At 52.4% G+C, this 25,923-nt stretch overlaps 11 protein-coding genes across 11 annotated transcripts; 5 read left to right on the top strand and 6 right to left on the bottom strand.

Annotated features, from left to right (window-relative positions):
- Positions 1–226: 226 nt before the first annotated feature.
- On the top strand, positions 227–1,925 carry BU26DRAFT_481637 (uncharacterized protein). The gene is made up of 2 exons (XM_033825743.1): positions 227–582; positions 631–1,925. Exons 1-2 carry the CDS (start codon positions 244–246, stop codon positions 1,816–1,818), a joined length of 1,527 nt encoding a protein of 508 aa, XP_033686145.1. The 5' UTR covers positions 227–243; the 3' UTR covers positions 1,819–1,925.
- An 845-nt stretch (positions 1,926–2,770) lies between these two features.
- On the top strand, positions 2,771–3,620 carry BU26DRAFT_603606 (uncharacterized protein; the record flags this gene model as incomplete). The annotated part of the gene is made up of 2 exons (XM_033835443.1): positions 2,771–2,865; positions 2,918–3,620. The coding sequence occupies 2 exons, from the start codon at positions 2,771–2,773 to the stop codon at positions 3,618–3,620; spliced, it is 798 nt and encodes a 265-aa protein (XP_033686144.1).
- Positions 3,621–3,712: 92 nt separating this feature from the next.
- BU26DRAFT_603605 (glycosyltransferase family 61 protein) lies at positions 3,713–5,421 on the bottom strand (the record flags this gene model as incomplete). Its single annotated transcript, XM_033835442.1, has 1 exon — positions 3,713–5,421. One exon carries the CDS (start codon positions 5,419–5,421, stop codon positions 3,736–3,738), a length of 1,686 nt encoding a protein of 561 aa, XP_033686143.1. The 3' UTR covers positions 3,713–3,735.
- Positions 5,422–6,198: 777 nt separating this feature from the next.
- On the top strand, positions 6,199–10,447 carry BU26DRAFT_481633 (uncharacterized protein; the record flags this gene model as incomplete). Its single annotated transcript, XM_033825742.1, has 5 exons — positions 6,199–6,563; positions 6,612–6,637; positions 6,708–7,399; positions 7,526–9,694; positions 9,983–10,447. Exons 1-5 carry the CDS (start codon positions 6,499–6,501, stop codon positions 10,445–10,447), a joined length of 3,417 nt encoding a protein of 1,138 aa, XP_033686142.1. The 5' UTR covers positions 6,199–6,498.
- Positions 10,448–10,551: 104 nt separating this feature from the next.
- BU26DRAFT_454258 (uncharacterized protein) lies at positions 10,552–13,339 on the bottom strand. Its single transcript, XM_033824854.1, has 2 exons — positions 13,034–13,339; positions 10,552–12,855 (listed from the first exon to the last, which is right to left on the bottom strand). The coding sequence occupies exons 1-2, from the start codon at positions 13,224–13,226 to the stop codon at positions 10,658–10,660; spliced, it is 2,391 nt and encodes a 796-aa protein (XP_033686141.1). The 5' UTR covers positions 13,227–13,339; the 3' UTR covers positions 10,552–10,657.
- Positions 13,340–13,693: 354 nt separating this feature from the next.
- Positions 13,694–16,671, bottom strand: BU26DRAFT_563080 (TPR-like protein; the record flags this gene model as incomplete). Its single annotated transcript, XM_033833116.1, has 4 exons — positions 13,694–15,869; positions 15,919–16,082; positions 16,142–16,226; positions 16,277–16,671. 4 exons carry the CDS (start codon positions 16,669–16,671, stop codon positions 13,694–13,696), a joined length of 2,820 nt encoding a protein of 939 aa, XP_033686140.1.
- A 186-nt stretch (positions 16,672–16,857) lies between these two features.
- BU26DRAFT_276633 (uncharacterized protein) lies at positions 16,858–19,141 on the bottom strand. Its single transcript, XM_033821464.1, has 7 exons — positions 19,007–19,141; positions 18,624–18,938; positions 18,525–18,577; positions 18,319–18,470; positions 17,886–18,266; positions 17,541–17,839; positions 16,858–17,489 (listed from the first exon to the last, which is right to left on the bottom strand). The coding sequence occupies exons 1-7, from the start codon at positions 19,095–19,097 to the stop codon at positions 17,005–17,007; spliced, it is 1,776 nt and encodes a 591-aa protein (XP_033686139.1). The 5' UTR covers positions 19,098–19,141; the 3' UTR covers positions 16,858–17,004.
- Positions 19,142–19,269: 128 nt separating this feature from the next.
- BU26DRAFT_517853 (uncharacterized protein) lies at positions 19,270–20,354 on the top strand. The gene is made up of 2 exons (XM_033828678.1): positions 19,270–19,306; positions 19,366–20,354. Exon 2 carries the CDS (start codon positions 19,589–19,591, stop codon positions 20,081–20,083), a length of 495 nt encoding a protein of 164 aa, XP_033686138.1. The 5' UTR covers positions 19,270–19,306; positions 19,366–19,588; the 3' UTR covers positions 20,084–20,354.
- Positions 20,355–20,688: 334 nt separating this feature from the next.
- BU26DRAFT_276623 (uncharacterized protein) lies at positions 20,689–21,782 on the top strand. Its single transcript, XM_033821463.1, has 3 exons — positions 20,689–21,159; positions 21,219–21,326; positions 21,386–21,782. Exons 1-3 carry the CDS (start codon positions 21,015–21,017, stop codon positions 21,691–21,693), a joined length of 561 nt encoding a protein of 186 aa, XP_033686137.1. The 5' UTR covers positions 20,689–21,014; the 3' UTR covers positions 21,694–21,782.
- Positions 21,740–22,315, bottom strand: BU26DRAFT_549701 (uncharacterized protein; the record flags this gene model as incomplete). Its single annotated transcript, XM_033832012.1, has 1 exon — positions 21,740–22,315. The coding sequence occupies one exon, from the start codon at positions 22,313–22,315 to the stop codon at positions 21,872–21,874; it is 444 nt and encodes a 147-aa protein (XP_033686136.1). The 3' UTR covers positions 21,740–21,871.
- A 1,160-nt stretch (positions 22,316–23,475) lies between these two features.
- On the bottom strand, positions 23,476–25,359 carry BU26DRAFT_503692 (HET-domain-containing protein; the record flags this gene model as incomplete). The annotated part of the gene is made up of 3 exons (XM_033826711.1): positions 23,476–24,917; positions 25,039–25,076; positions 25,328–25,359. 3 exons carry the CDS (start codon positions 25,357–25,359, stop codon positions 23,476–23,478), a joined length of 1,512 nt encoding a protein of 503 aa, XP_033686135.1.
- Between the last annotated feature and the right edge of the window lie 564 nt (positions 25,360–25,923).

Below are 25,923 nucleotides of genomic sequence, written 5' to 3'. Positions count from 1 at the left end.
TATTCGGGCGCTGTTTGTGGGCGCATCAGAACTAAGCTCCGCGTGAACAGGGCAATCAATAGCGATCATGATACAGCAGAGGAGTAGAGAGTCGTAGATAACGACGAGCGAGCTCGTGGAGCTGCCGCATTGGAGATACACGCGGAAGAGGGCCCGTGCGCCGAGAGTCCGACATCTGAACTTTTGCGGCCATCACCCCCATCCTCCGAGCGCCCCATTGGCATCGCCAGCGCTCCCGCCACGATGCCGCGCAATCTCTCGCGATTAAAATTCAGGGCACCGAGGCCGCCAAAGCCGCTGAATGTGTCGCGGATTCCTCTCCACAACCGGCTAGCCGTCGCGCGCGAAGTCAGGAACCATGTCCTCCAACTATCCAAACCAGCCGCCCTCGGCCTGCAAGTCGTTGTGAACCCGAGCTGGAAGGACCTCCCCGGAAAGAAGACGAAGAAATTGGCATTCAAGCCGCACACGCTGAGAGATGTCGTGGATCCCGAAGCAAAGGCGAAGCATGGGCAGATCATCTACATCTTCAGGAACAGCAGGACAAACCAGGTCATCTACTCGCTAGCGGAACTGCTTGATGTACGGCGTCAGTTGCACTAGCACGGTCATCTATTAACACCCCGCTAGAACCACCATCTCGAGCAGCTGCCCTTCATTGGCAAGCACTCCAAGCCGCCCGTCCTCCGCCCAGACGAATGGACACCCCACTGCGTCATCACCTTTCCCTCCGCCGAGCAAGGCCTCCACGCCTTCCGCAAGCTGCGCGAGTTCCGCAAGCTGCACGAGCTCTCGTGGGACAAGACGAACCCCGAATGGATAAATATCAGCCCACAGGAAAGAATCAAGAAGATCCAGGACCAAGTAGCAAACACAAGCGCAGACCTGGCTGAAGTGCTGCGCATGCAGGAAGAGCAGGGTGAATGGATGCAGAAGAACATCGAAGAGCAGCAGGAGCGCGTCGTTGAGTGCATGGACGAGAAATGGCTTGCGATCGACGCTTTGGCGAATGCTTCCGTTGCGAAGGATAAGAAGGATGGCGACAATACCAAATGGCTGCAGCAACAGATCAAGAGCCTGGATTTTCAGCTCGGGCTGAAGACGAACCAAAACGAGGCAGACCAGAAACGACTGAAGGTAGCGAAACACAGTCATGAAGTCCGGCTCAGCAAAATCCTCTACGCCCAGCGGAAGGCTGAACAATTTAAAAAGATGCAGGCGAAGCTGGAAGCGGAAGCGGAACTTGCTAACGAGGCCGGGGCATCGGCGAAGCTAGAGAGGCTGAAAGAGGACATCCGCCTGCTGCAGCAGGAGCTCGCAAACCCCACCTCAGAACGCACCAAAGATGAGATCGCCTCCGACGTGAATACGATCAAGGACTACAACGACGAAATCGACCGATTAGAGAAAGCCTTCGCAGCTAAGAGAAAAGCCGAAGCTCGAGACCACTCCATCGCGCGCTCCGTCCTCCCGCGCCAACTCAAGAAGCAGCTCCCCCAGCCATTTTCTATGAAGGTCGAACTGCTCTGGGTGGACCCGCTGGATGCCGAGTATGCTGCGGGGAACTGGCCTGCTGCTATCTACCACGACGTGCTTCCGCTAAAAGCCACGAGAGACTCGGTGCATTACTTGAATGCTGCCGAGTATGAGGATGCGGTTAATGATGAGGTCCATGGTATGGTGAAGACGCTAGAAAGGCAGGCGCTGCAAGATGCGGGAATAGAACCATATGAACCTGAACCGCAGGTGGAAGAGAAGACGGGCGTATGGAAGTATCTGCCCGAGATCAAAAACCCATTTAAGCGTGCTGATGCATAGCATCTTTTCGCCTTTGTAGGTCTAGACACGCAGAACGGCTTGTACTATATCTTGTAGGTAGGGGGTTAGAATGTACAAAGTGTACAATACATGTCACATGCGCCACCGAATTTACCCTCTTGCCAATCTTTGCTGGTCTGTTTTCTACTCTATCTACACACCTCTGGCCTCCATCCCGCCGCGTACTAACCCTGATCTATTCCATCATAGTGGAGCCACTTGTGTTGCGTAGCAGGGGCACGGGAGATATGATGCGATTAGATCTATATGGAAGTGGGAGATAGAGACACTTGTAGGTGTCATTCCCTCCAAAGGTTGATATAGAGGTGGAAGGTAACGGCTAAGGATACGTGTAACGCATGGGTGCAGAGTAAATCGCCGGTGCTCGAGGTTTTGCCTATATCGCTGACTAAGCCGGTCAGCGACTATCGGATCTCTGACTTCATCTTCTCCTCTTCAACAAACCTCGGGTCCTTCGCCGCCCAAATTTCTAAGCTCAGGACACAGAATATGAGACGGCGCTACTGTGGCGGGAAAGCGCACCGATCGTACGCGCCGAAAGAGGGCAGGCGCCGCCTGCGGATGGAGCGAGTATTTCGATTAAGACTTTAAATGGTGATGGATGCGGTACGTCTGCTATGGAGAAGAGTCTCGGATGAGGGATTGTGTTCTAAATGGCGCTCGAGGGAACATGATCTTGCGGTCCCCAACTACGGACAAGTTGCCTAGGAGTAGATCACGAACTCCCATGAGCGTTTGCCAGAGCAGGTATCGAAAGTGAAGAACTCTTTTACAGGTAGAGTGAAGGTGAAAGAAATGAGGGGTTCTGACGCTGATCATTCGACGTATGCGAGTCTCTCACATAAAGACCAAGTTTTCGCCTGCTTCGTCTCTTGATCGTGCCAAACAACGCTCACCGCTTCCTCAATCAGATACAACGCACTTCTTACTAATGCCTCCTGTCGCCCCCGCAACCCAGTCACTACTGCCAAGCATTCAAACCGAAGCTGCCGTAGACACGCCAATGCCGTCGGGATCGGGCGGCGAGTAAGCTATTCAATCATCGCATTCGTCGTCGATGCACTAACAACACAACCAGTCTCAATGGGAGACAAGTCTGCATTCAGCTCGTTACGGATAAGCAGAACTTCGACTACTACCTCCCCCACAGCATCGCCGTTTCAACCTCGAAAGTGCTTCAGGCCTGCTTCACGGATGGCGTGGAAATCGGGCATCTCGAATGGTGCACCAACGAGTCCTGGGAGCTCTACCACCACTGGCTATACACCCGCGAACCCTTGACCGCCATGGAATTTCTTCTCCGGTCAACGCCTCCCCCACATAACGTTTGTGCCCTCGATCAGGAGCAAAAGATCCGAACGGATTACCTAGATCTATTCTTCTGTTACACGTTCGGGCAAACCCTTCAGGACTACGTCTACACCGACTGCATCATGTCCCGCTTGATCGATATGATTCGCTCTCCTCACGCCCCGACCGTGCTCATGACACTCCTCACCGAGAGCACGGCAACTCTCCATGCTATTATGCAGATTAAACCGGTAGGTTGTGCGCTTCATTATTTCCTCGTTGATGCTATTGCGTGGTTCGGCTCGGACAGGGAGGTGGGTGTCATCGCGTTTGGGGAGTACGATCAAGCGTTCAAGAGCTATCTTATGATTGCGTTGGCGAAATGGCGGAGGGTCATGCCGAGTGCGAAGTTGCCGGGCAGGTTCGGGCTGCTGAATGAGTGCGGGTATCATGATCACCGCGACAAGCCGTGTTATGCGAGGAGGTGGTAGGTCGGGCGCCCGCGACGGAGAGATGCATGGAAAGGGAGAAAACGAATGGATGTAATATTACACGAGGCATGGTGAAGGTGGGTGCGCCGGTTCTTCAGAGAAAGCAAGGAAAGTACTACATAACATCCTCCGTATCATCTCTCTTCCCATACACCGCGTAGATAGCAGCGCCGACCAGCCTTACAAATCGATCGGGCTCCACCATCACATTATTGGTCTGCCAATCATATCTCTTCTGCAAACCCCCGGCCACCGCCACGCTTCTCTCATCCTTCCCTGCACGTTCTGCCTCCTCCTCTTCTCTCAGTTCCTCCTCCGTCTTCGCATCCTTCCCATGCGTCATATAGTACTCCAACTCCAGGCCACGAGCGAAGTTCCGATGTCCCTGGAAAGTATTGCTCTGAGGTTGTATCTCGACCACAGCCGAGCCAGGCCGGAGGTAAATCGTATGCATCATACCCGCGCCATGGACACCAACCAGCACGTTCGTGTTATGCGTAACATTGAGCTGCGCCGCGAAGTCAAGCTGCGCAAAGTCATACACATTGACTTGGATATCCGGAAACGCCTTCTTGAGCGCATCAATGCATTCTTGCTGGTTCACCAATTGCCGCGAGCCTTTGCGCCTAATCACCGTGACGACAATCTTCTCGTTCCAGTCGGGAAACATTTGCGACGGCTCTTCTGGGTTTTCGGCGTAGGGCTTCATTTCGCGGACGCTGTCAATGAGGCCGTAGCGCTGCAGCATGCGGTTCCGGAACGTGCGCAACCAGTGCCACGCCTGCTGGCAGTTGTGGTACCGCCAGCATCCGTACCACATGGGGTTGCTGACGCCGGGGAGCGGCACGATGATAGTGCCCAAATCCTCGTCGGCGCTGATGTGCTCGATTCTGCGGATCGGCAGTCTGGCGAATTTATTCCACGCGTCTAGGAAGGGGCCGTCTTCTCTGCCGTCGAGGATAATGATCTGCGTGTTTTCTTCGTCGTCGGGCTGGAAGAAGGGTTCCTCTGTCGCGGGGTCGATGGTCATTTGCAAGACGTCCAGGCTCAGGACCATGCTGATGAGGTCGACGGTAAAGTGCCAGAGATTCAGCGGCCAGTCGCGCTTGATCAAGATCGTGAACTTATGCTTCGCGCGTCCACCTGGGGAAGCAGATGGCAGGCGCCCGGCAGCACTTTTGGAATCGTTTAGCAGTGTAATCGTTTCGTTGAAGATGTACCATGGCCCCACACCCATCCAGTTGTTGTAGTCGCAAAACTCGTCCACTGTCGGCACATTCGCTGCCTTCTCTTCTTCACTGAACTGCCGCTGTTTACAACCTAGCTCCACTTTCTTCTCGCCCGCATTGAAGTGCGCATTCTTGGCCACGCAGAAAGTATCCGTCCGCAAGGGGAAGTGCAGCCGGCTGCGGAAGCATGTCATGGGCGACGAAGAATCGTCGGTGCAGTATTGCGTCGCGGTATCGCGCAGATCGTAGAGATAGTCGAGGCCGAATCGCTTCTGGCAGAACTCTGGTTGTGCGCGTTCGTAGTCGTAGTCGGAGGGTAGCGGGGGAAGGGGCTCAGTCGAGTTGTGCGGTTTCGGGAGCCAGGTCTTGAGGGTCGATGCTATGCGGTCTTTCTGCTTCCCAAGCCTTTCTTGCCACGTCGCTCCTTCGAATCGCTCGGAGTCCGGATCGCCACTAGGGAGGACGTAGGCGTGCCCGGTGTACAGCCAGGACAGCGTCACGTATAAGAGGCCAACGCAGAGGAGGGCGTAGAGCCAGCGAAGTCTGGAACTGCCGAGTGAAGAGACGAGCATCCTGAATAACGAGCGACGCTGAGGGCGGAAGAGAGAAAGATGGTACTGAGGGCACCCTGCGGACTGCTACGCGGCCTGATAAAAGTCCTCCTTTGCTCATCCCTTGCTCTAAAAGTTGTGCGACGTCTACGATTCCTGATTCCGGCTAGGCGACGCTGTTCTGCCAAACCATAGTTCTTTCAGTTCCGCCTAACCCATCAACGCCGCAATAATATAAGCTTCCGCCGAATATTTCTCAACGAGCTTATTATCTTCACAAGAACGAATTTTAACAAGTTCAACATATAGAGCGGCCACGTTGTCCTGCTGCCTATGGCGCAGATGGGGTATTTTACCGCTGTTCTGCCAAAAAGCCGGACTAGTAGTACGAAAGAGACACTTCTCTCCCTTTATCACCTCGGCCTGGACTACTGCTCTTTTCTTTACCTTACGATTGACCATATATGAGGCAGGTCAGCCAGGGGTAGGTCGTGTGGTCTGCGAATTCCACAGGCTAAGAGAGGCCCTTTAGATACCGGAGCATTAGATATAACTCCTTGGAGCATAGTCTAGCAAAGCTGCTAGTGGTGGAGGTGAGGGTGAGAGGAGAGATGAAGATGTCCGGTCCGGGAGGTCTCGCTTAGCATCAGCGCTAGTACTATATGGGCTTCGGCGCGTCAACCTGACTACTCCCTTTCTAGCCACGCCGTCATATATCACTAGCGCAGACCTACCTTGCCGATATCAATGAACTTCTCAGGCATCAGTAAGAGCGCAGACAGTTTCTTCTGAGATATAAGCATAACGACAAGTGCTGGTATCGAACCTATCGTGATGATCTGTGTTGGGTTGCACATGCAGGGCTCAGCCACACTGGGCTGGGCTGAAGATACACCGACTCTCAGCCTTCCCTTCTGCCACATCCACCTGCTTCCAGGCTACCGAGACGAGTTTGTTAGCTACGAATAACTACAGAAGCCTTCCTTATCTCATTCAGAATCAAATAGCTTCTAACCGACCACATTCCGATGCCGCCTCGCCCAACGGACTAGTCTCGCGCAAAGAAACTGTCCTCAGTAGATCTTAGGCGCAGAGACCATGGATCCCGCAATACCATCTACCGGCTTGTCACTAGTGGCCGAACCTGAATATCCATCCCTAGAGTAAGCTCCAGAACGCGGTACTTGATCGGGTTGCTGCTGACGTCAAAGCCTCATTTTTGTCCATGGGTTCACCGGTAAGCAGTGCCAGCTACTGTCATTTTCGACTGAGTCCCAGACATTCGCTAATGTGTACTGCCACCTTAGGCCACCCTGAGCGAACCTGGACGCATACTAAGGGCGATGTTGCACATCGCATTGAGGACAACCGCGAACTAGACGAGCCACCTCCGAAAGCCCGAAAACTCAATTCGTTCCCGTTCTCTAGGGCGCGCAAAGAAAGCTCTCATAACGTTGTATATTGGCCGAGAGAGTTGATCCCCGATACCATCCCCGAGGCGCGAGTCCTGACTTACGGCTATGACACATATATAAGGCATAAGCTGGGGCCTCCTGGGAGCATGAGCGCTGTCTACGACATTGCGTGGGACTTCCTAGTCGCCCTGGAAGCTCTGCGCCGGGAAGAGCCGTTGAGACCGGCCATATTCGTGGTACACAGTCTGGGTGGCATTGTTGTCAAGGAGATGTTGCGGAGATCGAGCGGCTGCCTTCGCGGCCAAGCTCATCTCCGGTCCGTCTTTGAGTCTACAATTGGCGTTATGTTTTTCGGCACACCGCACAGTGGAGCTGACCCGCGTGGTCTACTTCATCGCATTGCTGAGAAGGTGATCAAAGCTGCCGGATTCTCCGTTAATGAGCAGATCGTCAACACTCTTCTACCGTCATCGGAACGTCTTCGGGAGCTAAGAGACGAGTTTGGTCCCATGGCTATCGAGCAGAATTGGATCATACATTCCTTCCAAGAGCAATTAGGCGTTGTGGCTCTCGGCGGTCAGAAAGTAGGTACTTTCATCCTTCTTGTTGTTGATGCAAGCAATCCTCTCGAATGCCCATAAATTTTAAGGCACCATGAAGGGTTGTATTTCGGTCCACAGGCCAGAAGGACATTACTAATCAGACTTCAGGTCGTCGAAGATACATCGTCATATCTGAATCTCCCTGCACTGGAAATCTGCGAGCATATCGGACGCAATCATATGGATATGTGCCGCTTCAAGGGACCCGATGACATCGAATACCGGAAAGCGTCTTCCGCCCTACGCAGGATGACGAGTTCAGTCTCGAAGCAGCCGAAAAGAAGCGAAGAAATACCATTGAACGACGAGCAAAAGAGGATGTTGTTGGATTCGCTAAAATTCGACCGGATAGATGCGCACCAGATGACGGTCAGGACTGCGCATGCTAAAACCTGCAAATGGCTGCTGAACAAGTCCGAATACCTCGATTGGCTTGACCTCGCCAACCTACACAAACATCATGGCTTCTTGTGGATTAAAGGGAAACCAGGATCTGGAAAGTCGACGCTGATGAAGTTCGCCCTCGCTACCGCTCGGAAGACGATGAAAGGTAGAACCGTCATCTCGTTCTTCTTCAACGCGCGAGGTGATTCTCTAGAGAAATCCACATTGGGTACCTATCGATCGCTTCTATTGCAACTTCTAGAACGGTTTCCGGCGCTCCAGAGTGTCTTCGATTCCCTTATTGTGTCCACTTCGATCATCACACCGTCGTATGAATGGAGTATCGAATCTCTGAAGATCTTACTACAGCATACGGTTCAAAGTCTCGGCAAGTCGTCTGTGGTCTGCTTCATTGATGCCTTGGATGAATGTGAAGAGGATCAGGTTCGGGACATGATGTCTTTCTTTGAAAATCTGAGCGAAGTCGCTGTCTCAGCCGGTGTCCAATTGCACGTCTGCTTCTCAAGCCGGCACTACCCGCATATTACGATCACGCGAGGGTTGACTATGGTTCTGGAAGGACAAGAAGGCCACAACCAGGATATCGCAAACTACCTCGACAGCGAGTTGAAGATTGGGCACAGCAAGGTTGCTGAACAGATTCGAGGAGAACTCCAAGAGAAAGCGGCGGGGATCTTTATGTGGGTTGTTCTCGTGGTTGGCATCTTGAATAAGGAATATGATCGCGGCTGGGTACACGCGCTCAGACGACGGCTGCACGAGATTCCGGAAGATTTACACGAGCTTTTCCGGGATATCCTAACCCGGGATTCCCAAAACCGTCACAAACTAGTCCTATGTGTTCAGTGGCTGCTTTTCTCAAGGCAACCACTAAGTCCGGAACAGCTATATTTCGCGATTCTGTCGGGCGTTGAGCCTGAATCAATATCGAGATGGGATCCTGAAGGGATCGGGTTGGATACGATCAAGAGGGTTGTTCTCGACTCCTCCAGAGGTCTAGCCGAAATCACGACCAAAACGCCAAGGGCCCAGTTCATTCACGAGTCGGTGAGAGATTTTTTTCTCATAGAAGACGGGCTGGGAAGCATCTGGCCTGACCTCAGAAGCAACTTTCAAGGTCAAAGTCATGACAGGCTTAAGACATGTTGCCTGAACTATATGGATGCGGGCATAGCGGTCCAAATAAACCTCCCAGGGGAGCTTCCAGCATATTTGAAGCCCGAAGCAGTAGTGCTGCGCGAATCTACCACCGCCGCATTCCCTCTCCTGGATTACGCCGTCCGGAACGTTCTATACCACGCAGATGCAGCAGAAGGGAGTGGTGTTTCACAGTCTACTTTTCTCGATAAATTCCCACGTACCAACTGGATCTGGCTCGACAATCTGCTCCAAAACTTTGGGACGCGTAGGCATACGTGGGATGCCAGCCTTCTGTACCTACTCGCAGAAAGCAATGCATCCAACCTCATTAGAATCCATTCTTCCGTTCCATCGTCACTCGAAGTGGGGACTGAGAGGTACGGACCTCCTCTTCTTGCAGCGCTTGCAACGGGGAGTGAAGATGCTGTTCGGGTCTTTGCGGAAGCTTACGCAAAATACCGGCTTGCAGAGAGTGGTCCGCACAGCCTGTGCAGTGAATACAAGCCTACCGCAAACAGCCGGCGAGACATTGGACGTGGCTTTAGTTTCCACAAATCGAAGGGCTTGCTCTATTACCTAGCGGAGCTGGGCAACGAGGAGTTGTTTGCACTCGTGCTTCGGACGGGACTTCTACCGCCGAACTCGACGGATAAAGATGGACAGACTCTCTTTTTCTTTGCCGCGCTAAATCACCACGATGTCATCGCAAAGCTGCTGCTAGAGACAGGAAAAGTCAACGTCAATCTGGAGGATAGCAGCGGTAAGACGGCACTCGCTGTTGCTGCTATGGGAGGGAACTTAGGTGCGGTCCAATTGTTGCTTGAGACTCCCGGGGTCGATATCAATCGCAGGAGCGGAGCCTCGAAGATGTCCCCGCTGTTGTGGGCGGCCTATTATGGAACAAAAGACGTAGCCAAAATTCCCTCAGAATCCGACGAGATTGACTCGTACTCGAGGGGTGCAGGCGGAGACTCGGCGCTATCGCTAGCGGCAAGACAGGGTCATGAGCGTATCGTTGAGTTGCTCCTTAAGAGAGGGGCTGAAGCGGACTCAAAAGATTTGGCTGGATGCACGCCGCTTATGTCCGCGACTTATTGCGGGCATGTTGGCGTAGTCCGCTTGCTGCTTAAGACGGGCAGGGTTGACGTGAACTCACGCAATGTCAATATGGAGACAGCCCTATTGCTAGCTGCAAAGAGAGGTCATGAGGCAATACTCAAGCTACTTCTCGAGGAAGAGGTTGAAGTGAACTCAAAGGACAGCTTTGGGAGAACTCCGCTTGCATGGGCGGGGATCAGGGGACACGTCAGCATAGCAAAGTTGCTACTCCGGACGGGCCGGGTCGACGCCAATTTAAACGACAAGATCGGGAGAACTCTGCTTTCATGGGCGGCGGGTGAAGGACATGTTAGCGCAGCACAGTTGCTACTCCAGACGGACCGGGTTGATGCCGACTCAAAAGATGATGGTGGAGACACACGATGATCATGGGTGAGAATTCACAGGCATGAGACGGTTAGCGAGCTACCCCAGTTGCACGGTGCTCGATAGAAGATATTGCACTTAAATCTCGGTATCTTGAAGTGCTTCGCCTGCTTTCATTATCGCAATTTGATGTGCACTCTGAGTACCTATATTCGTCCAACATGCTCCATTTGATCATTGCACCGATGATGCGCCCTTATACGGAACCCCTCACTCCAGTCTAAACATATCGCCGCTCCACCCATAAGCCCTTGCTAGCCTCCTGCCGTACCTCCTCGCCCAAAGAAACGGGATCTTGTTCGAAGGATGTGGCTCATGGAATTGAATACTCCTCTCCACCGCTACGTCTGGGCTGCGAGGCGTGAAGTTCCACGCTGAGCCGTGCAGCTTCTCGGCCGAAAAGCCGGTAGAGACCATCGCGTGGAGGAAGTCCGACCAGGGGATCTCGCCAGGTAAATCAGGGTTTGATGGAGAGTGGAAGAGCGCTTTGAATACCTTATGGGTGCGTTTGTCGACCGTGAATATTTGCTGGTCGATGCCGGCTTCGGTAGGTTGCGGAGATTCGGGTGTAGGTACGTCTGACGGCGCGCCCATCCCGCGGGTCTTCGGCTTGGTAGGCTTCTCCGAGATGGAAACCCGGTCGAAGCTACCAGTGATCTGCTTGGTGCGGTCATGATAGATGGTGGAGAAGGGTTGGTAGACGTATTCCTGTCGCTCCACTGCTTTTTCGTTCTTGATGGGTTCAATCCAAGGGGGAGTTCGCTGGATCGCGCGATCAGAGCTCAGGAGATGCGCGACCATATCATGCTGGGATGTTCCACTAGTCCTAGATTTGTAATGCCGATCCACAGCCACCCAGAAGTCATCTAGGTTCCTCTCAGCTTTCCTTAAAGCATCGACGTTCTCTTTATCACGGCGTCTATGCAGCGGGTGGTTGAACTTGCCGTCTCTGGGATCGGCCAGGTGAGAGATCTGAGCGTCCTCGAATTTGATGCCCAGAATAGGAAGCCAGCCTTTGAATGATTCCTTGTACACTTTGAGCAATTCGTCTTTCTTCAGCTCCATCCCGTCTTCAATTTTGCGCGCCCAGGGCTGGTAGAGATGCAGTTGATGGAGGCATTCAGCAACCACAGACAGGGAAGAAAGGGGTTTGGCGACCCAAGATGATACAAGAGCTTTGACTTCTGGGTCTGCCTGGACTAGACGTTCGATCTCATCGACGACAGTATGAAGACCGAACAGAAACAGTTGCTGCTCATTCCAAAGGATATCCAAGAGGGGCATCAAACGCTTCACGGCGTGATTTTGGCGAGGCGGCTGGTATGCAGCCTGAATCATCGAAGAGATGGGATCTTGCGGTTGGCGATAGCAGAATTGTCGAAGGGGCGGAGACGGGTAAACGCCGACTTTCAACTGCAGGATGAGGTCGGTCTTTGCAGCGTCAAGGATAAATCGCAGGGTTTGGAAAGCTTCCATGTATTCCGAAGGAAGATCGTCTTCAGGTCGGATTTCGTCCTTGTACTTTCCTGCGAGATGCTTCAGCTTGCCAATCTGCTTTACGATCTCGTCGAAAGTCGCGAAGCCAAAGTAGGATGTCACGACGACGTTACCAAGGACACGGTTCCAGAACAATGGCTGCCCGGATTCCGCGATCGTGGGATGTTTGCTGCCCCTTGAATCCAGCAGCATTTCCTGCCTGTGCTCCGCGAAGTCGTTCATGACGTCTGCAAAATAGCTGGGATCTTCGCGGAGGGCCCAGAGGTGGTCTTCTCGAGAGTTGCGTTCAGCAGAAGCAAGAGCCTTCAGCCTCGAGAAATCCAGACGCGCGGGAATGCGGTAAGGCGCTTCTTGTGCAATCGCTTCTAGAGACGTGACGTTCGGCTCGGTTGCAGTCGGAGGAGCGGGCTCAGATTGCACCTCGCCCGTGGTCAACGATGGCATGTCTTGCAAGAGGTGCTTGCAGCAGCTCACTAGAAACTCCCAGATACGCTGCTGGATTTCTAGCGCCTGCAGACCATGCCCAGGGTGCATTCCGATCCCGTTATACATGTATTCGAAAGCATCGTCATCGTCGTCCCAGGAGACGAGCTCTCCGTAGGTCGCGGGCGTATTCCTCCCATGGAAGAGCATGGTATATTCGTTTAAGAAAGCAGGGAATGTAGCACCACTAGTCTCTCCAAATGCGGCAAGCTTGAGGTCTGAATGCACGAATTCGTGAGGTTGATGGCGAGCCCGTGCGTTGAGGAAGATCAGGAGGAGTTTCGGCTTTATCAAGTCCTCGAGGTTGATATACGGCCACATATATGCTTCGGTCTTAGAATTATCGTTCCGACGCCATGCTTCAACATCCGGGCGGTGTTGAGCAGACATGCTCGGCCAAGCTGCGAGCAGTATCTTCTTCCGCTGTTCTATATTTGGGGTGACGTTAGCACATCTACGGAAAGGGGGATGAAGCTAGAGATCCTATGCAAGATACATTGCGGCTCAATCGCTCACGGGGACTGCTCCACTCCGATGTGGAAAGCTTTCCGCGTGAAGGACTTCGACGAGCTAACAGCGCTCATGGCGTCCTGGGGTGGTACGTACGGTTAGACTTCTTACTCCATCGCTTGCGAATGGTTTCCTCATGTCGCTCCATGATCTGTTGCAGGGTCTCCCGATCTTCGAAGAGCTGCTTGGCTAACTTGCGTGCCTTCTTGCTTACCTCCTCTGGCGACGAGAAGGAAGAGGGCATTGGCATGCCAGGTGGCATATTCCGAAAGAGACTGGACATATTCATGTGTGGCTGCACGCTGCACAGGAAGTGGGGAATCTGGTCGCTCCGTGCGTAGATCTAGAGAGGTTTTCGAAATAAAGCGTTAGATGTGTTGGGCCAATTCGGGATTCTCGTCGTTGCGCCCGAAAAGGTATGTCGGATAGAATTCAAAATGTTCGTGTCAGCGGGTGTGAGCCCAAAAATAGCTAGCGCAGCGCTAGCCCCATTTGGTCGATAATCGTTTCCTAGGTAGAGACCTTGAAGCACTAGCTAATATAGAGGTACCAGAAGTGACACTCGCGAACCTGTTGCCTCCTTTTCGAACGGGGTTTACACAATCTTATCTTCAACATACATGCGAGTTCCTAACCAATACTACAGATCACCTCCAAAGACTGCATCCAAGGCAGACCCAGAGCGCTGAAGGCATAGACTTCACATAGCCTGAGATTGCGCAGTATTAAATCAAATAGAAGGAAGGTTCTAACGTGTTAAGAAACTATGGTAACCACGCAAACACAAGAATCGACTCTCCCGTATTTCCTCATGTCTTCCTCTAACTCTTTCATGTGCTTAGCACTACAGATGGTTGCTGAATGCTCACTTCCCAGGGTCTCGCTTCTCGCCTCGAAAAGCCAGGTGACAATTTCAAGAGCTTCTTCATATTTGTGCTGCAGATGGAAAAGAGTGGCCAGGTACTGCAGGGCATCGAAGGTTTGAGTGCTGCCCTTGCCGTGCTTCTCTTCCAGTATCGCAAGTAGCTCGGACATGACAAGTTCGGCCTCGCGGTACCTCTCTTGTTGATACAGTAGAGAAGCTAGGTTCTGCAGCGTCTTTATCGTATCCGGGTGAGTCTGTCCTTGCGTCTCTTTGTATGCTTGGGCGAGCTCGCGTAGTAGATGCGTTGCTTCTGCGTGCTGGCCCAGGTCGTTACGTAGTAGCGCTAAGTTGCCCTTGCTTTTGAGAGTCTCTGGATGCTGGAACCCATACATCTGCTCCCATCCGGTGAGCGCGGATTGATGCATCTTCATTGACTGGTCGATTCGCCCTTGTAGCCGATATGACACGCCCAAATTGCCCATGCTGACTAGGACATCGAAATGATCCGCTGGTAGAAGTCTCCGACGTCCTCTCAGAGCTTTACAGAATAACTCTTCCGCGTCCCTATGTTTGTTCTGACTCTGTAACGAGAGCGCAAGGTTATTGATGGTGACGAGAGTCTCTGGATGCTGTTTTCCGAAGACCCGCTCTTTCATCTCAAGCGCTTTCGTGAGGTAGTTCTCCGCCTTTTGGTAATGTCCCTGGTCTTGATAGATTACGCCGAGGTTGTTGAGACTGTGTAGCGTGTCTGCGTGCTTCTCACCGATAGTATAGATCTGAGACCGTAGAACTTCGGTGGTTACCAGTTCGGCTGCTTCGAATCTGCCAACGTTGTGCTGCAGGGCTCCAAATTTGCCGCGCAACGGGTCGAGGGCAGATGAGCCAAAGCGTGAAATCGAAGTCGCCCATTTGAGAACGCTTGCAATTAGATCGGAAGCCTCACCAGCTCTCCCATGCCCAACGAGGTACTGGCATAGTTGCATGCCCAGTGAGACCATCAAAAGGAGACTTGACGGTGGAAGGTCGTGGACTGAGACAAGCTGGATGATTGTGCGGATCACTGAGACGGCGTGTCCATCGCATGCGTAGCCAGTCTTCGGGTGTGGGTCGGGAGTCGAAAGGAATATACGTGCTACTAGCTGAAGAGCGGATACTACGTGGTCGACGCGAAGAGGATCGCCCGTTAGGTGTCCTCTGGTGATAGCCCTCGCAAATGAATTCATTTGCCAAGCAGTGCTTGAAGCGACCGGTCGGATGACGTAATAACCTCTGAGCAGAAGAAGCGCTTCTTTTAGCTCTGACGTATCTGCGAGCTTTGAAAGTATATCTGCGGGAATGGCGGAATTGTGTAGACAAGCTATGACAAAAATGATCCGCTGCAGAGACATATTCTGCATCGTCATTACCTCGATATCAATCACTGGGTGCAATGGTGTCGCTTTGTAAAGTCCAGTTGAAGAGAGAACTGGCGCCCTAGAACCAGACATAGTCACTGGGAGGATGTTGGATTCGCATTCTACCAGTGTAAGAAAGTCTTGCAGGCTGCTCGACGTTGATCGGATATAGTTGCCAGAACAAACGATGGCGACGGGGAGACAGTCGAGCTTGCTCACTATGGTTGTGGCTTCTTCCTGGTTGCCTAGCCCTGGCCCAGTGTACGAAAGGAAGAGATCACAAGCGTCCACAGTATTCATCGGCGGCACTTCAACAAGGTGGGTTGGATGCACGAGATCCAGAGCAAACTTCCGGTTCCTTGTCGTGAATACGATGCAGCCGCTCGGATTACTAGGGAGGATTTCACGCAAGAACTCTGCCGTGGTGGTGGCGATGTCGATATTATCGACGATCATCAGCCATGAACCGGAAGAGCCTGAGTCCAGCCACGAGGCTACTTGGGTGATATAGTCTTCCTTTGACGCTTCGCATGGCACGACGTTCGCAAGATTCCCGATCACCCGCAAACTGGAAACCAGGAGCTCTTTGCGTGATCCATTTAACCAGAAAATAGAAAGATCTGGCGACCTTTCATGGACCTCATGAGCTAATTCAACGGCAACTTCTGATTTCCTGTGGAGATGCTCAGTGCCAGACCATAGAGGATGCTGAGAGAACGTACCCACTTCCGCCGATCCCAGAGATGGCGATACGGGCGCCATGAGCGCCATCGATCTTGTCCAGAAGCGTTTGAAGTAGATATTTTTGTCCGACAAAGTTTAGGTTGCGACGTGTTTGATCCATCCACATGAGAGGCTTCGACGGGCCTATGAATGTTTGCACCAGCTGTGATATCAGGGTGAGTTAGGGCAAATCCGCGCATATTGTACAAGGGAAGAGCGCACCCTTGGACTGCTGTCGTCAGAATCGAGACGCTGGAGCATGTGCTGGCCTATCGTGAGGTTGCTCCTAACGTGCGGGGAACAGAGGCTGAACCATGTCAGCGCGGGATGGATGAATGCGCTGTAGAAAAAGCTTACAGAAGGTACGCCTGCAAAGCGCCCACTCTCTGACTGATAGAGAGTAAAGCAGCGGTAATTTCCTTCTCCTTTCTCACGGTGGTGACCCGCTTCTTTATCTTGCAGAATCTTCCGTCGCTGGTGGCAACCCCAAGCTCTTCTAGAAGCGACGAGACCTTTCCAGCCTCATCATTCAGTCGATCAATGATATCCTTTGGCACGTGTTGTACAAGATTGGGGTAAGTGTGAAGTGTCTGGGTAAGGCTGACCAGTAGTGATGCGTGGTCGTCCCATTGGCGCAGCAAGGCTGGGGCGTTGCGCACTCGCCTCCCGATCTCTGGAACGCCATTGGCGATTTCGAAGCCATATCTCGCAAGCTGGGTAACCGCAGCTACCACCCCGATAAATTCGACCATGGTAACTCGGGCGCCGACGAGAACTATGGGCTGCCCACATGGATCGACCTCACTCTTTATGTATGCAGACCCAAGGCTGCATGCGCGAGCCTGAGGCTTCGCGTAAGGCTGAATCATATGTGTACAGCCAATAAGTGGTTCCCCTTGTCAGATGCATATGCACATGCAGATGCGCGGTGATCTGGTACCATACATGTTGAAGGACGAAAGCGCCTCAGCCTTCTCTTCTTCACCGGTGAGTCTACTACGATCGGTCTGGAGAAATCTTCCCTCAAAGAAAGGTATGCCGCGTGGTGGTGACTGTGCCAGAGCGCTTGACTACTGGAAGGCGATTTAATTGGCGCCCAATTTGAAACATTCCGCGAAATATTGGTCCATCCGCCAGATGGAATCAGAGACAATTCGTCCGATGTTTCGCACTTTGACGTTGTACTCGACCGTGTATACTTTTGCAAAGTTGATGCGCGACATCGGGTCAATCGGCCCTGTGGATTTGTTCTCCAGAGTGATGAACATGGGTTCTTTGGTGAGCTGCTTCTCTTCGGGGTGTAACTTCGGCTCTTCCCCAAGCATTACCACGGCAGCGTGGTCTTGAGCAACCACACCGGGTTTAGTTGTTGCTTGACCCTGATAGGTATTGATGGGAAGGCAGACACAATGTGTTGCTTTCGGTCGAATGACGACGAATCTCCGTGCTTTCATAAACACTGGGGGCCCCAGTTGATCTTTGACCGCCTCGCCTCCGGGTTCGGGCCAGACAACCATGAACACGCGGCCCTTTTTGAAGAAAGTCCTAGGTTTTTCAATGATTTCGTACTCTGTATCAAGGTCAGTCCATTGTTCGGAGAGGAGAGACGTATATCCCGCACCAGAATGAAGTTCGCCGATTATTCTCGACACAACGTCTGCTGATGTCCCAGAAAGATGGAGAGATGGATCTGCATTTTCAAGCATGGGAAGGTCGGTGTCTCCGAGATCTCTTCCGTATTGGGGGTGAGTTTCTGTCATCACCACGTCTGTTGGAGGGGATGATAATACTCTATTCCCTTGGTCTGTGACTTTGGCTTCGTTCTTGGCCGGCGCTTTGGGGAGACCGCCCGCTGACACTTGCGGCAACAACGCTGTAGAGCTGTGCCGTCCAACACTTCCTTCCCCGGCTTGGTTCGACCTATATTGGTAAGCAACTAACCCGTCGTGTAGGATAATATACTGACCCAGCTACAGTTCTAGAAGTAGCGACCGGGTAAGCAGAGGTAGTGTAGGATGATGTACTCATCTCCCCGCCCCAGTCGTCATCATCTTCTTCCTTCCAATACGTTATCAACTTGCGCAGATCTTCGGGCACAACTCGACCAATGTCCTTGACCTTAACGTTCCACTCAATAGGATACGTTTTCCCAAACCGTATGCGAGACGATACAGGCATAGTAAGCGAACTGTCTGCTGGTTCGACCGCAATCGGATCTTTCGTCATTCCTCGCTCATGTTCGCCTACCAGCCAGACGGGAGAGGATCCAACAAAGTAGATAGGAGCATGCTCGCGGGGGTTGCACCCAGGTTTCAGAGTCCCTCGTCCGCTGTAGGTAGATATTCCACTGCAGGCCCGGTCAGCTTCTCTAATATAGGTAACGTCAGGATAGAACGTACCATGCTTTGACGAAATTTCTCTTCACGGAAACGACCACAAAGCGCCTGATTTGCGAAAAGACATGTTCACCGAATTTTACTACGGTTACAGAGTCATCGCCTGCTCTTGCCATGCTCTCACTCGCGGCTTCGCTATAAAGCATTGAGAAGACCTAGAACAACGATGAGTATTATAGTAATTGTGATGGAAGAGGTTCCATACTTACTCTTCCTATTTTGAAGAACTGATGAGCCTCGGCACCTGTTCTCATTCGATAACCTGGAGGTCTCAGCACCATGGTCTAGCTGTTAGTTGGACAAATTACCTGTATCTAATGGATGGTACCAGCCCTTTTCAGGGGTACCGGGAATGAGGTTTGGTAATCGTACGCGCTCCTCGTAAGGTATTGGGTCGGGCATGGACGGCGCCTCCTCCGAGCTCGCAGCTGTAGATTGAGCGGAGGAGGGTGGAGAATAGTAAAGATTAGAGCCGCCGAACCCATGGCCTTTGGAGGAGATATCTGGATAGGTTCCAGAGTCCGTTCTCTCGTGCCACTCGCCCGAGAACTGATCCGACTTTTCCTGCCCTTGATCCTGAGAATACAGCTGTTTGTAGAAATGGTATTGGTATTGTCCGTTCGCTGGTCATAAGTCAGAACTGCTTGTTCCGCGACATGAAAAAAACATGTATTATCGAGAGGCTGCCAACCGTTTGATGTGACATAATAATAGTCTTGATGTTGACCACTCCATGTCCACGATATGCCGTTCCACGTCTGCTGGCTGCTGGAGTCAGCCATGGCGATGAAATGGCGGCATGAACGGAAAGTTGAGCGGAAAGCTGAGGTTGGGATGACTGGCATGGATCTGATCAGCCTAGCGATGGAAATGAGATTACATAAGCTCTTGGCAAATGCCAGCTGGCAATGGCACCTTTCCAAGCTTCGCCTTACTCTCCAGATTTCTACCCAACGCAGGTTGACCACAACCTTCACTTGGGATTGACGAGGTATGCTTGACATCCATCTACTCACGGGATTCGCGGAATTGATTCATTCTCGTCTGCAGCGACGCCGGGCAGCCTCTGCGCTCGGATCCCTTCAGCCCCTCCGGCTGCGTCTGCGCAAGTTTCGCCGCCGGTCTTAGGCCGGGTTCGTCAATTTAGCATCGTAAGGCTCGAGCAGTTCGCGATATATCTCGCGTAGCTTCTAGTGTGTCCCCGCTCCGCACTATTAACAGCCTGACCTTACGCTAGGTCCCTGGCGTCTCCCTGGAGATTTCACCGCCCAACATGCGCCCTGCCAAACCCGAATCCGACGGCGGTGCTACGAATATCGATCGATCGCAACGCCGCAAGGTCCACGACAATGTTAAGCCGATCAAGAATAGGTGGGAAGACTGGCCACCGACAAGCGGACCAGCGCTCGCTGAGCACCAGAGGGTAGGCTACCGCATGGACTTAATCGCACACACGGCGAGCGAGTCTGCAAACGGTACTAGTCCCCAGACTCTGTCAACGCTCATGCGTTACGAGCGAGCTGCTAGTCCGCTCAAGGGAGCCCTTGAGTATACGTTGCGAGCTGTTACTCCTCTCATGGGAGCATTGAACCATACGTTTCGAGCTGGAGTCCCGCTGCCGGGGACATCTTTCAAATACGTTACCTTTCATACATGCGGAGGATGCCATGGGGTCTTTTGGAAAGTGGTTTCACGCGGACATGCTTTCCTACGCTGTCCGCCCCCCCTCCCTCCACCGGAGCCATACACGACAGGGCAGACTCAATAGTCGCTGCATACTTCGATACTCTACGGTCGACTATGACGCGGCTACTGACGTTGTGCACTGATTGTGGCTTCTTTCCACCTTACCACATAGCCCTCACTGCTGTCGCTCTTTCGATATGCTCTTTTATTGTGTTCCTGGTTTTGTAAACCCCGTCACACTCCTTCGATGCGTGTCCTTTCAAATGTCGGTGGTGTTGACGGTTAATAGCTAGTTATTGCATTTCATATTAGTCCTTCTCAACCTCCTTGTGCACATCACTTTATTCAGCTAGTCCTCAAAGTTTGCAAGCATGCTGCAAATCTGTGTCGGCAGATGTGTGCCAACGCATCGTGATGCCCAGCAGTGCTTGCGCGTCCAGCGCAGCCACTGCAACCAGAGACTATCAGGTACAAAGGTATTCGTCTCTGAACAACACAGGACGTTTACGTTCAAGGTTAAGATAGGCTGGGCCACTAGTGCACTCCAATGACCCCGCTATTTCCGTGCACAGCCTTAGCTTGGTGTCTTGGCACCTCGGCTGTATCGGCCCATCGCGAGCGAACCATTTCTACGAAGACTGCCGATCCTTGCTGTTGCACGCGGATTCGACGAATTCAATATCTTCACCTTTCTTCTTGAAACGGCCGTCTGCTTGGCCAGAAGTAGGCTTCGTCGTTGGGGTGCGTGTATTGTGGCTTGTTCCTAGAAGAATAAGGCTGAGAAAAGAGTCAGGCTTCTTGGAGTGTACTTGGCACGGGCCAACTACGGCCATGAATCTCCACCACGATGTCAATCCTATACGTGAGCTGGGACTACATGCTGCTCGTCCGAATATAAAGGCGAGGCGATGCCTTCTTTCGGAGACCGTCACAGTTGCACTCGACACCATACATCCTACCAACCCGCTATCGCACAATCACACAGCATCCAAAGAACTCCCTACTAGAACAACATGCTCGTCAAGAATCTAGTCCTCGCTTTCACCCTTGCCGCTATCGGTCTCGCTCAGGACGTCGATAGCAACGATGTTCCAAACCAGTGCCAAGCGGTTTGCGCCAGTGTCGTAAGCCTCACGAGCTCATGTGACCAGCAAAACGGTATATCGACTCTTCTTCTTCACCCTCATTGGCTCGTAACGCTGACTTCATTGTAGAAGATGATCGAGCGGAGCTTGACTGCGTCTGCCAGGCATCTGGTGCAGACACCCAGGTCCCGCTTTGCGCAGCCTGCGTCTCGCAATACGACAGTGATGGCAACGACAATGGTACGTCCAAACGGCCCTCGTACCTTCTTTTACGCCAAACATCTCCTAACATACACCAGACGTCAATGATATCGTCCGCTCCTGCTCCTTCAGCACAACGACATACAATCCTCCCGCGGCGTCGGCCTCGTTGACCATGATCTCTGGCTCCGCTTCCCTTACTACTCCCGCTGCTAGCTCTGCCCAGTCCACAGACTCTGCGCAGAGCTCTGGTGCTATTACTAGCGGGTCTGGCACTGCAGGTGGAGCCGCCACGCAGACCACTGGTGGTGCGGCTGACCAGAGCACGAACGCTGCCCCGGCTCCGACTATGGGTGTTGCAGGCGCAGGACTAGGTCTTTTGGGGTTCGCGATTGGTATGTTGTAAGAGAAAGTGGGGTGAAATAGAGAGAGACAAAAGAGGGGATGAGCTAGGGGCACATAATGTGAGAAATAGATTGGAACTGCTCAATGGACAGCCAGCGACCTTCCTTTAATTCTTGTCCTATTCATACAATTCCAAACACTCCTCCAGCGGTCATACGTCTCCATGAATCATCTCCTTTTTACTGAACCAACGTCTGATAATACTGATTCAACTTCGCCAAACTTTCGTCATCGACCATCCCAACCTTAACTCTCCCCACATTCCTAACCGCGGTCTTATACTCGACCGTCATGGCCTCCGTAAACGCGATCCTTGACAAGGGGCTCATCGCTACGCCTCTGTTTTCAACAACCACCCCTATCGTTCCCAGGCCATACTGCCGCTCTTGCGGGTGCATCTGCACACCTTGACCATCGAGCGATACGGGTGCGTGACTGGATGTGTTGAGGGGAGCGGCGGGTCGGAAGGTCTCAATGGGCAGGCATACGCAGTGGTTGTTGCGCGAGGCCACGACGACCAAGGTTTGGCGTGTGATGTTGCCTTCGCGGACCAAGAAGATGCGGCCAGTTTTGAAGAAGGTACGGGGCTTGTTCAAGATTTGGTAGTCGTCGTCTGAGGTCATGTATTAGCTAAGACCACTTGAGGTTAAGTACAAGAGAAACTTGCTTGAGTTCATGGTGGTAGGGCGCTGAGTTGAATGTTTTGATCCCATATGCGTAGAAGGAAAGGAGGTTTTCGAACGGAGATGAGATGAGCTGCTTGAGAGAATGCCATGAGTGCGATTGAGGAGACTTTATGCATGTTGGGACGGCGTGCTATTCCGAGACGAAGCGCCGGAACGATGACTTGTCGGCTGTGCCGCAATTACCGCTCATTCTGTAACGTTTCTAGTCGCTGGTGGTAATTGTGTGGGCGTCGACATATCGAGACGGTGTTGAGGCTCGGCGCCGGCGCTTAACCAAGCGCCTACTGATACGCGACCCTGGAGTGCTTCAGAGCGCTATACGACGACCAGGCGTGCATGGCATAGATTGGGAAACTGAATGGATGATCTGAAAGTACCAATCCTCTTGTGAACGTCCCCGTATTGCTGCAGAACAAGATAGTCCGTTTGCGTCTCGTTGTGTAGGCGTATGTCTAACATCTTCAAGGCTAGCCATTTCCCGTTCATGCTCGGCCGCGGAATTGATACTAAAGGAATATCGAACTGCATTTCCAAATGGCAAAATGTCCTGTTATCGCGATCACCGAACCCAAATAACATCTTCCCATAGACCCAAGAAACTATGTCTATAGAAGCTGCAAGGCCCTCAATTAGCAGGGCATTGCCATTAACATCAACGACCTTCCCTTCACTAGACTTGACCCAATCAGGCAGCCATGTCCACGAACCCTCGAGTGCGGGTCCGACCCACACTTTCGTTTGGGGTTGGCCGTGATCTATTGTTTCGGCATAAGCGGCCGAATACGGATCGGAGATTGAATAAATGATTCTAGAGCCTTTTATCCCCAGCCAAGTCCACGTTGGAATTCCGGATCTCCTTTCTGCTTTGTCGCAACCCCATGTGCGCTAGGAAAGTCCGAGCATAAGGCCCGCCGTAATATGATCCGCGGCTAGTGTCGTAGAACCCGGACTGTGATGGTGTTTTGACGGTTCAAACGTCGCCCGGGTGGCAAAAATGGGAAGACCCCAGTAGCTATAGACGGTCGAACGCTGGAGCATACCCTTGAAGGCGTCTAATGCATCCGCATCATAGGTCAGACTTCGTGTAGAGTACATCTCTATGTGTTGGCGCAGCGAATCGTCATGAACGTGCGTGCGAGGTAGCGCGTGGGGTCTGCTCGGGGGCCGGCGGGAAGGAAGAGGGTCTGGAGATTGACGCTATGGGAAACGTCTCCCTGTAAGGATGGTAGGTTTGGAAGCGTTTCACTGCGGCACATAGTGCGGCAAGCGAAAAACATCTGAGACGGAAAGAAAAGTAAACAGCGTTTAGAGAGCAGCGCTTCTTGGTATGTCCAGCCCCTCGTTGCCCACTTGGATCGTTCGACACAATGAGTCACTTCTGGAAGGCTTGAGATGAGAGTCAGTCCATCAATCGAGGTGGCTGGCTGCGCAGTTCGGAGCGAGGAGTCACCGGTCCCGACGCCCGGCAAGCCGTAGTTGTCATCTTCGCCAGATGCTGCAACAATGGTCATTGTTGCATTCTCGTAGATGACGTCCATTCGGCCAACCTGAGAGAGTACCTCGTCGTGATTGGATTGGTCTATGTAGTACCTGTCGACCCAAAGAAATTTATACCCGAGCTTTCTGGTCAGTTCCATAGCGTCTCGAACAACTCCCGGCGCAAGAGCGAGACTCGTATCGGTTCTGGAGCCTTCGGTTCTACCCCAGACGTAGCTTAATGCCAGGTACGATCCATCCCCCTCGTGCCCCACCACTAGCTCTTTCTCACAGTCGATTACTTTTAGGCCATCCACCGCGGTCTCCTTCAATGTGGTTCCTTGATTGCAGCGATTTCCATGTTCCATTTGGCATTGTCGTATCCATTCTTTAGCCGTAGAGACAGCAGCGCATCTCCGATCGATTTCTCGAGCTTCGATTTCCGATCGGGTGAGAGGCATGATTAGACCGTTGCGTCGGTACTGCCGATATCGTGAAAGCATATCTTGCTTTTCCACTTCCCATTCCGAGCTCGCTCCTAACCTAGCATAGATTCCCGCTAGGTAGTGCCCTTTCGGGTAGTATGTTGCCCTACTTCTCTCTTCGCCATCCAGCAAGTCTACGGCCCAGAGAGTGAAGCCCACCGCTTGAACCACCCGAGGGGACATATTGTGTGCAGTCGCCAGTATTGACAACACGAGATTGCATAGATCGCAAGATTGCGAGGCTGTGAGCTCGGGTGCAAGGTAGGACGCCATGTTAACGTATCGTGCAATCCTTGTGGGCTCTGCATTTAGATTTGTTGATAGTAGGGCCACTTTTAGTTTCGGGAACACAATTTGGCAGTGGGAGCATAAGTAGGCGTCTTTCACTGATCCAAGTGAGCCGGCATGGTCTTCCAACTCCGGTCTTTCTTCGTGGTGTGTGGCCATCGCCGACGCCGTGGCGGTATACAAGAGTAACCAACGAGGCCCACGTAGGCGAGGGGTAATGGTGCCCCGGCTCTTCTCCAGGAAGGATGCGGGTAGAGTCAACTCAATGATGATCGGGACGTCGGACGTAGCTAGAAGGCTGACATTGGAGGTGGAATCGATGTGGTATTTGGGTTCTCGTGGCTCCCTGGTCACTACGGCTTCCGTCTTACAAAGAGGTCGAAATCTCTCGGAGAAGGGTGCGGTACTCACATTCCGGTGTAAGGTGCAGAGAAAACGAGGTTCGTTTTCTACAAAGTCGGATGCATGTGGGTTTTAGGCAACGCCCATTCTGCGGAACGCGCTATCCCAAGAAAGACTAGCGTAAAACACGGCCCGCGGGCCGTCCGGGTGGACAACCTTCCGAGGCTCAACATAAACCTTCTGCTCCCGCCTCCCATCTTATCCATCACACAAGAATCCCCTTTCTAACTGGGTTGTAGTCCTCATTCATCGCGCACGAACGACTCAAAATATCGGGCTCGATCGCAAAGTATCTTACCTTTCTTCATCACCAAGGGTATGCTGTGCCATCCTGGTGTCCCGTTTATGAGGCTTCAGTCGCGTCGCAATCGCTTCTTGCCCTTGATAGCCTATCTTTCGTCCCAGATGCCATCAGGCCGTGGAAGCCTTCCGAGAGAGCGTTAAAAGGTCACTGCGCCCTGCTCAACCCGAGCTGGAGCATGTCCGGGGTACCAAAATGCCCACAGTCATCTCCATGACATTCTAGAGCATGTACGTTCGAATATATGTCACGCACAAGGAACAGGTAATGATACGTTACGGTTGTACAGAAATTATCCTGTCTCCTTCTTTCAACTTTCGCCTTGTCTCCCGTACATGTTGAGTTCACTCCAAGGGTCGGTCCATCCGCGGAAAGACGTCAGTCCTTCGAAACCCGGCTTCTGACAGCCCTAGTTTCGCTTAGTAATCTTCAATGTTTCTTGTAAGCTTCCGTTCGAATGCCTTCGGAAATCAACCCCGCGTGATTACTTTGTAGATGGAGCGCGGAATATCATATATCCGTTGATATCGTGGATTGCCTCAAGTCTCTGCCGACTCTCCTAATTGGTTGGCTGTTTGGCCGAGCTTTACGGT

Source organism: Trematosphaeria pertusa (genome assembly GCF_010094035.1).
Source record: "Trematosphaeria pertusa strain CBS 122368 unplaced genomic scaffold BU26scaffold_5, whole genome shotgun sequence".
Taxonomy (NCBI): Eukaryota; Fungi; Ascomycota; class Dothideomycetes; order Pleosporales; family Trematosphaeriaceae; genus Trematosphaeria; species Trematosphaeria pertusa.
Note: the sequence above shows the minus strand (reverse complement) of the source record. Positions and strands in the feature narration are given on the sequence as shown.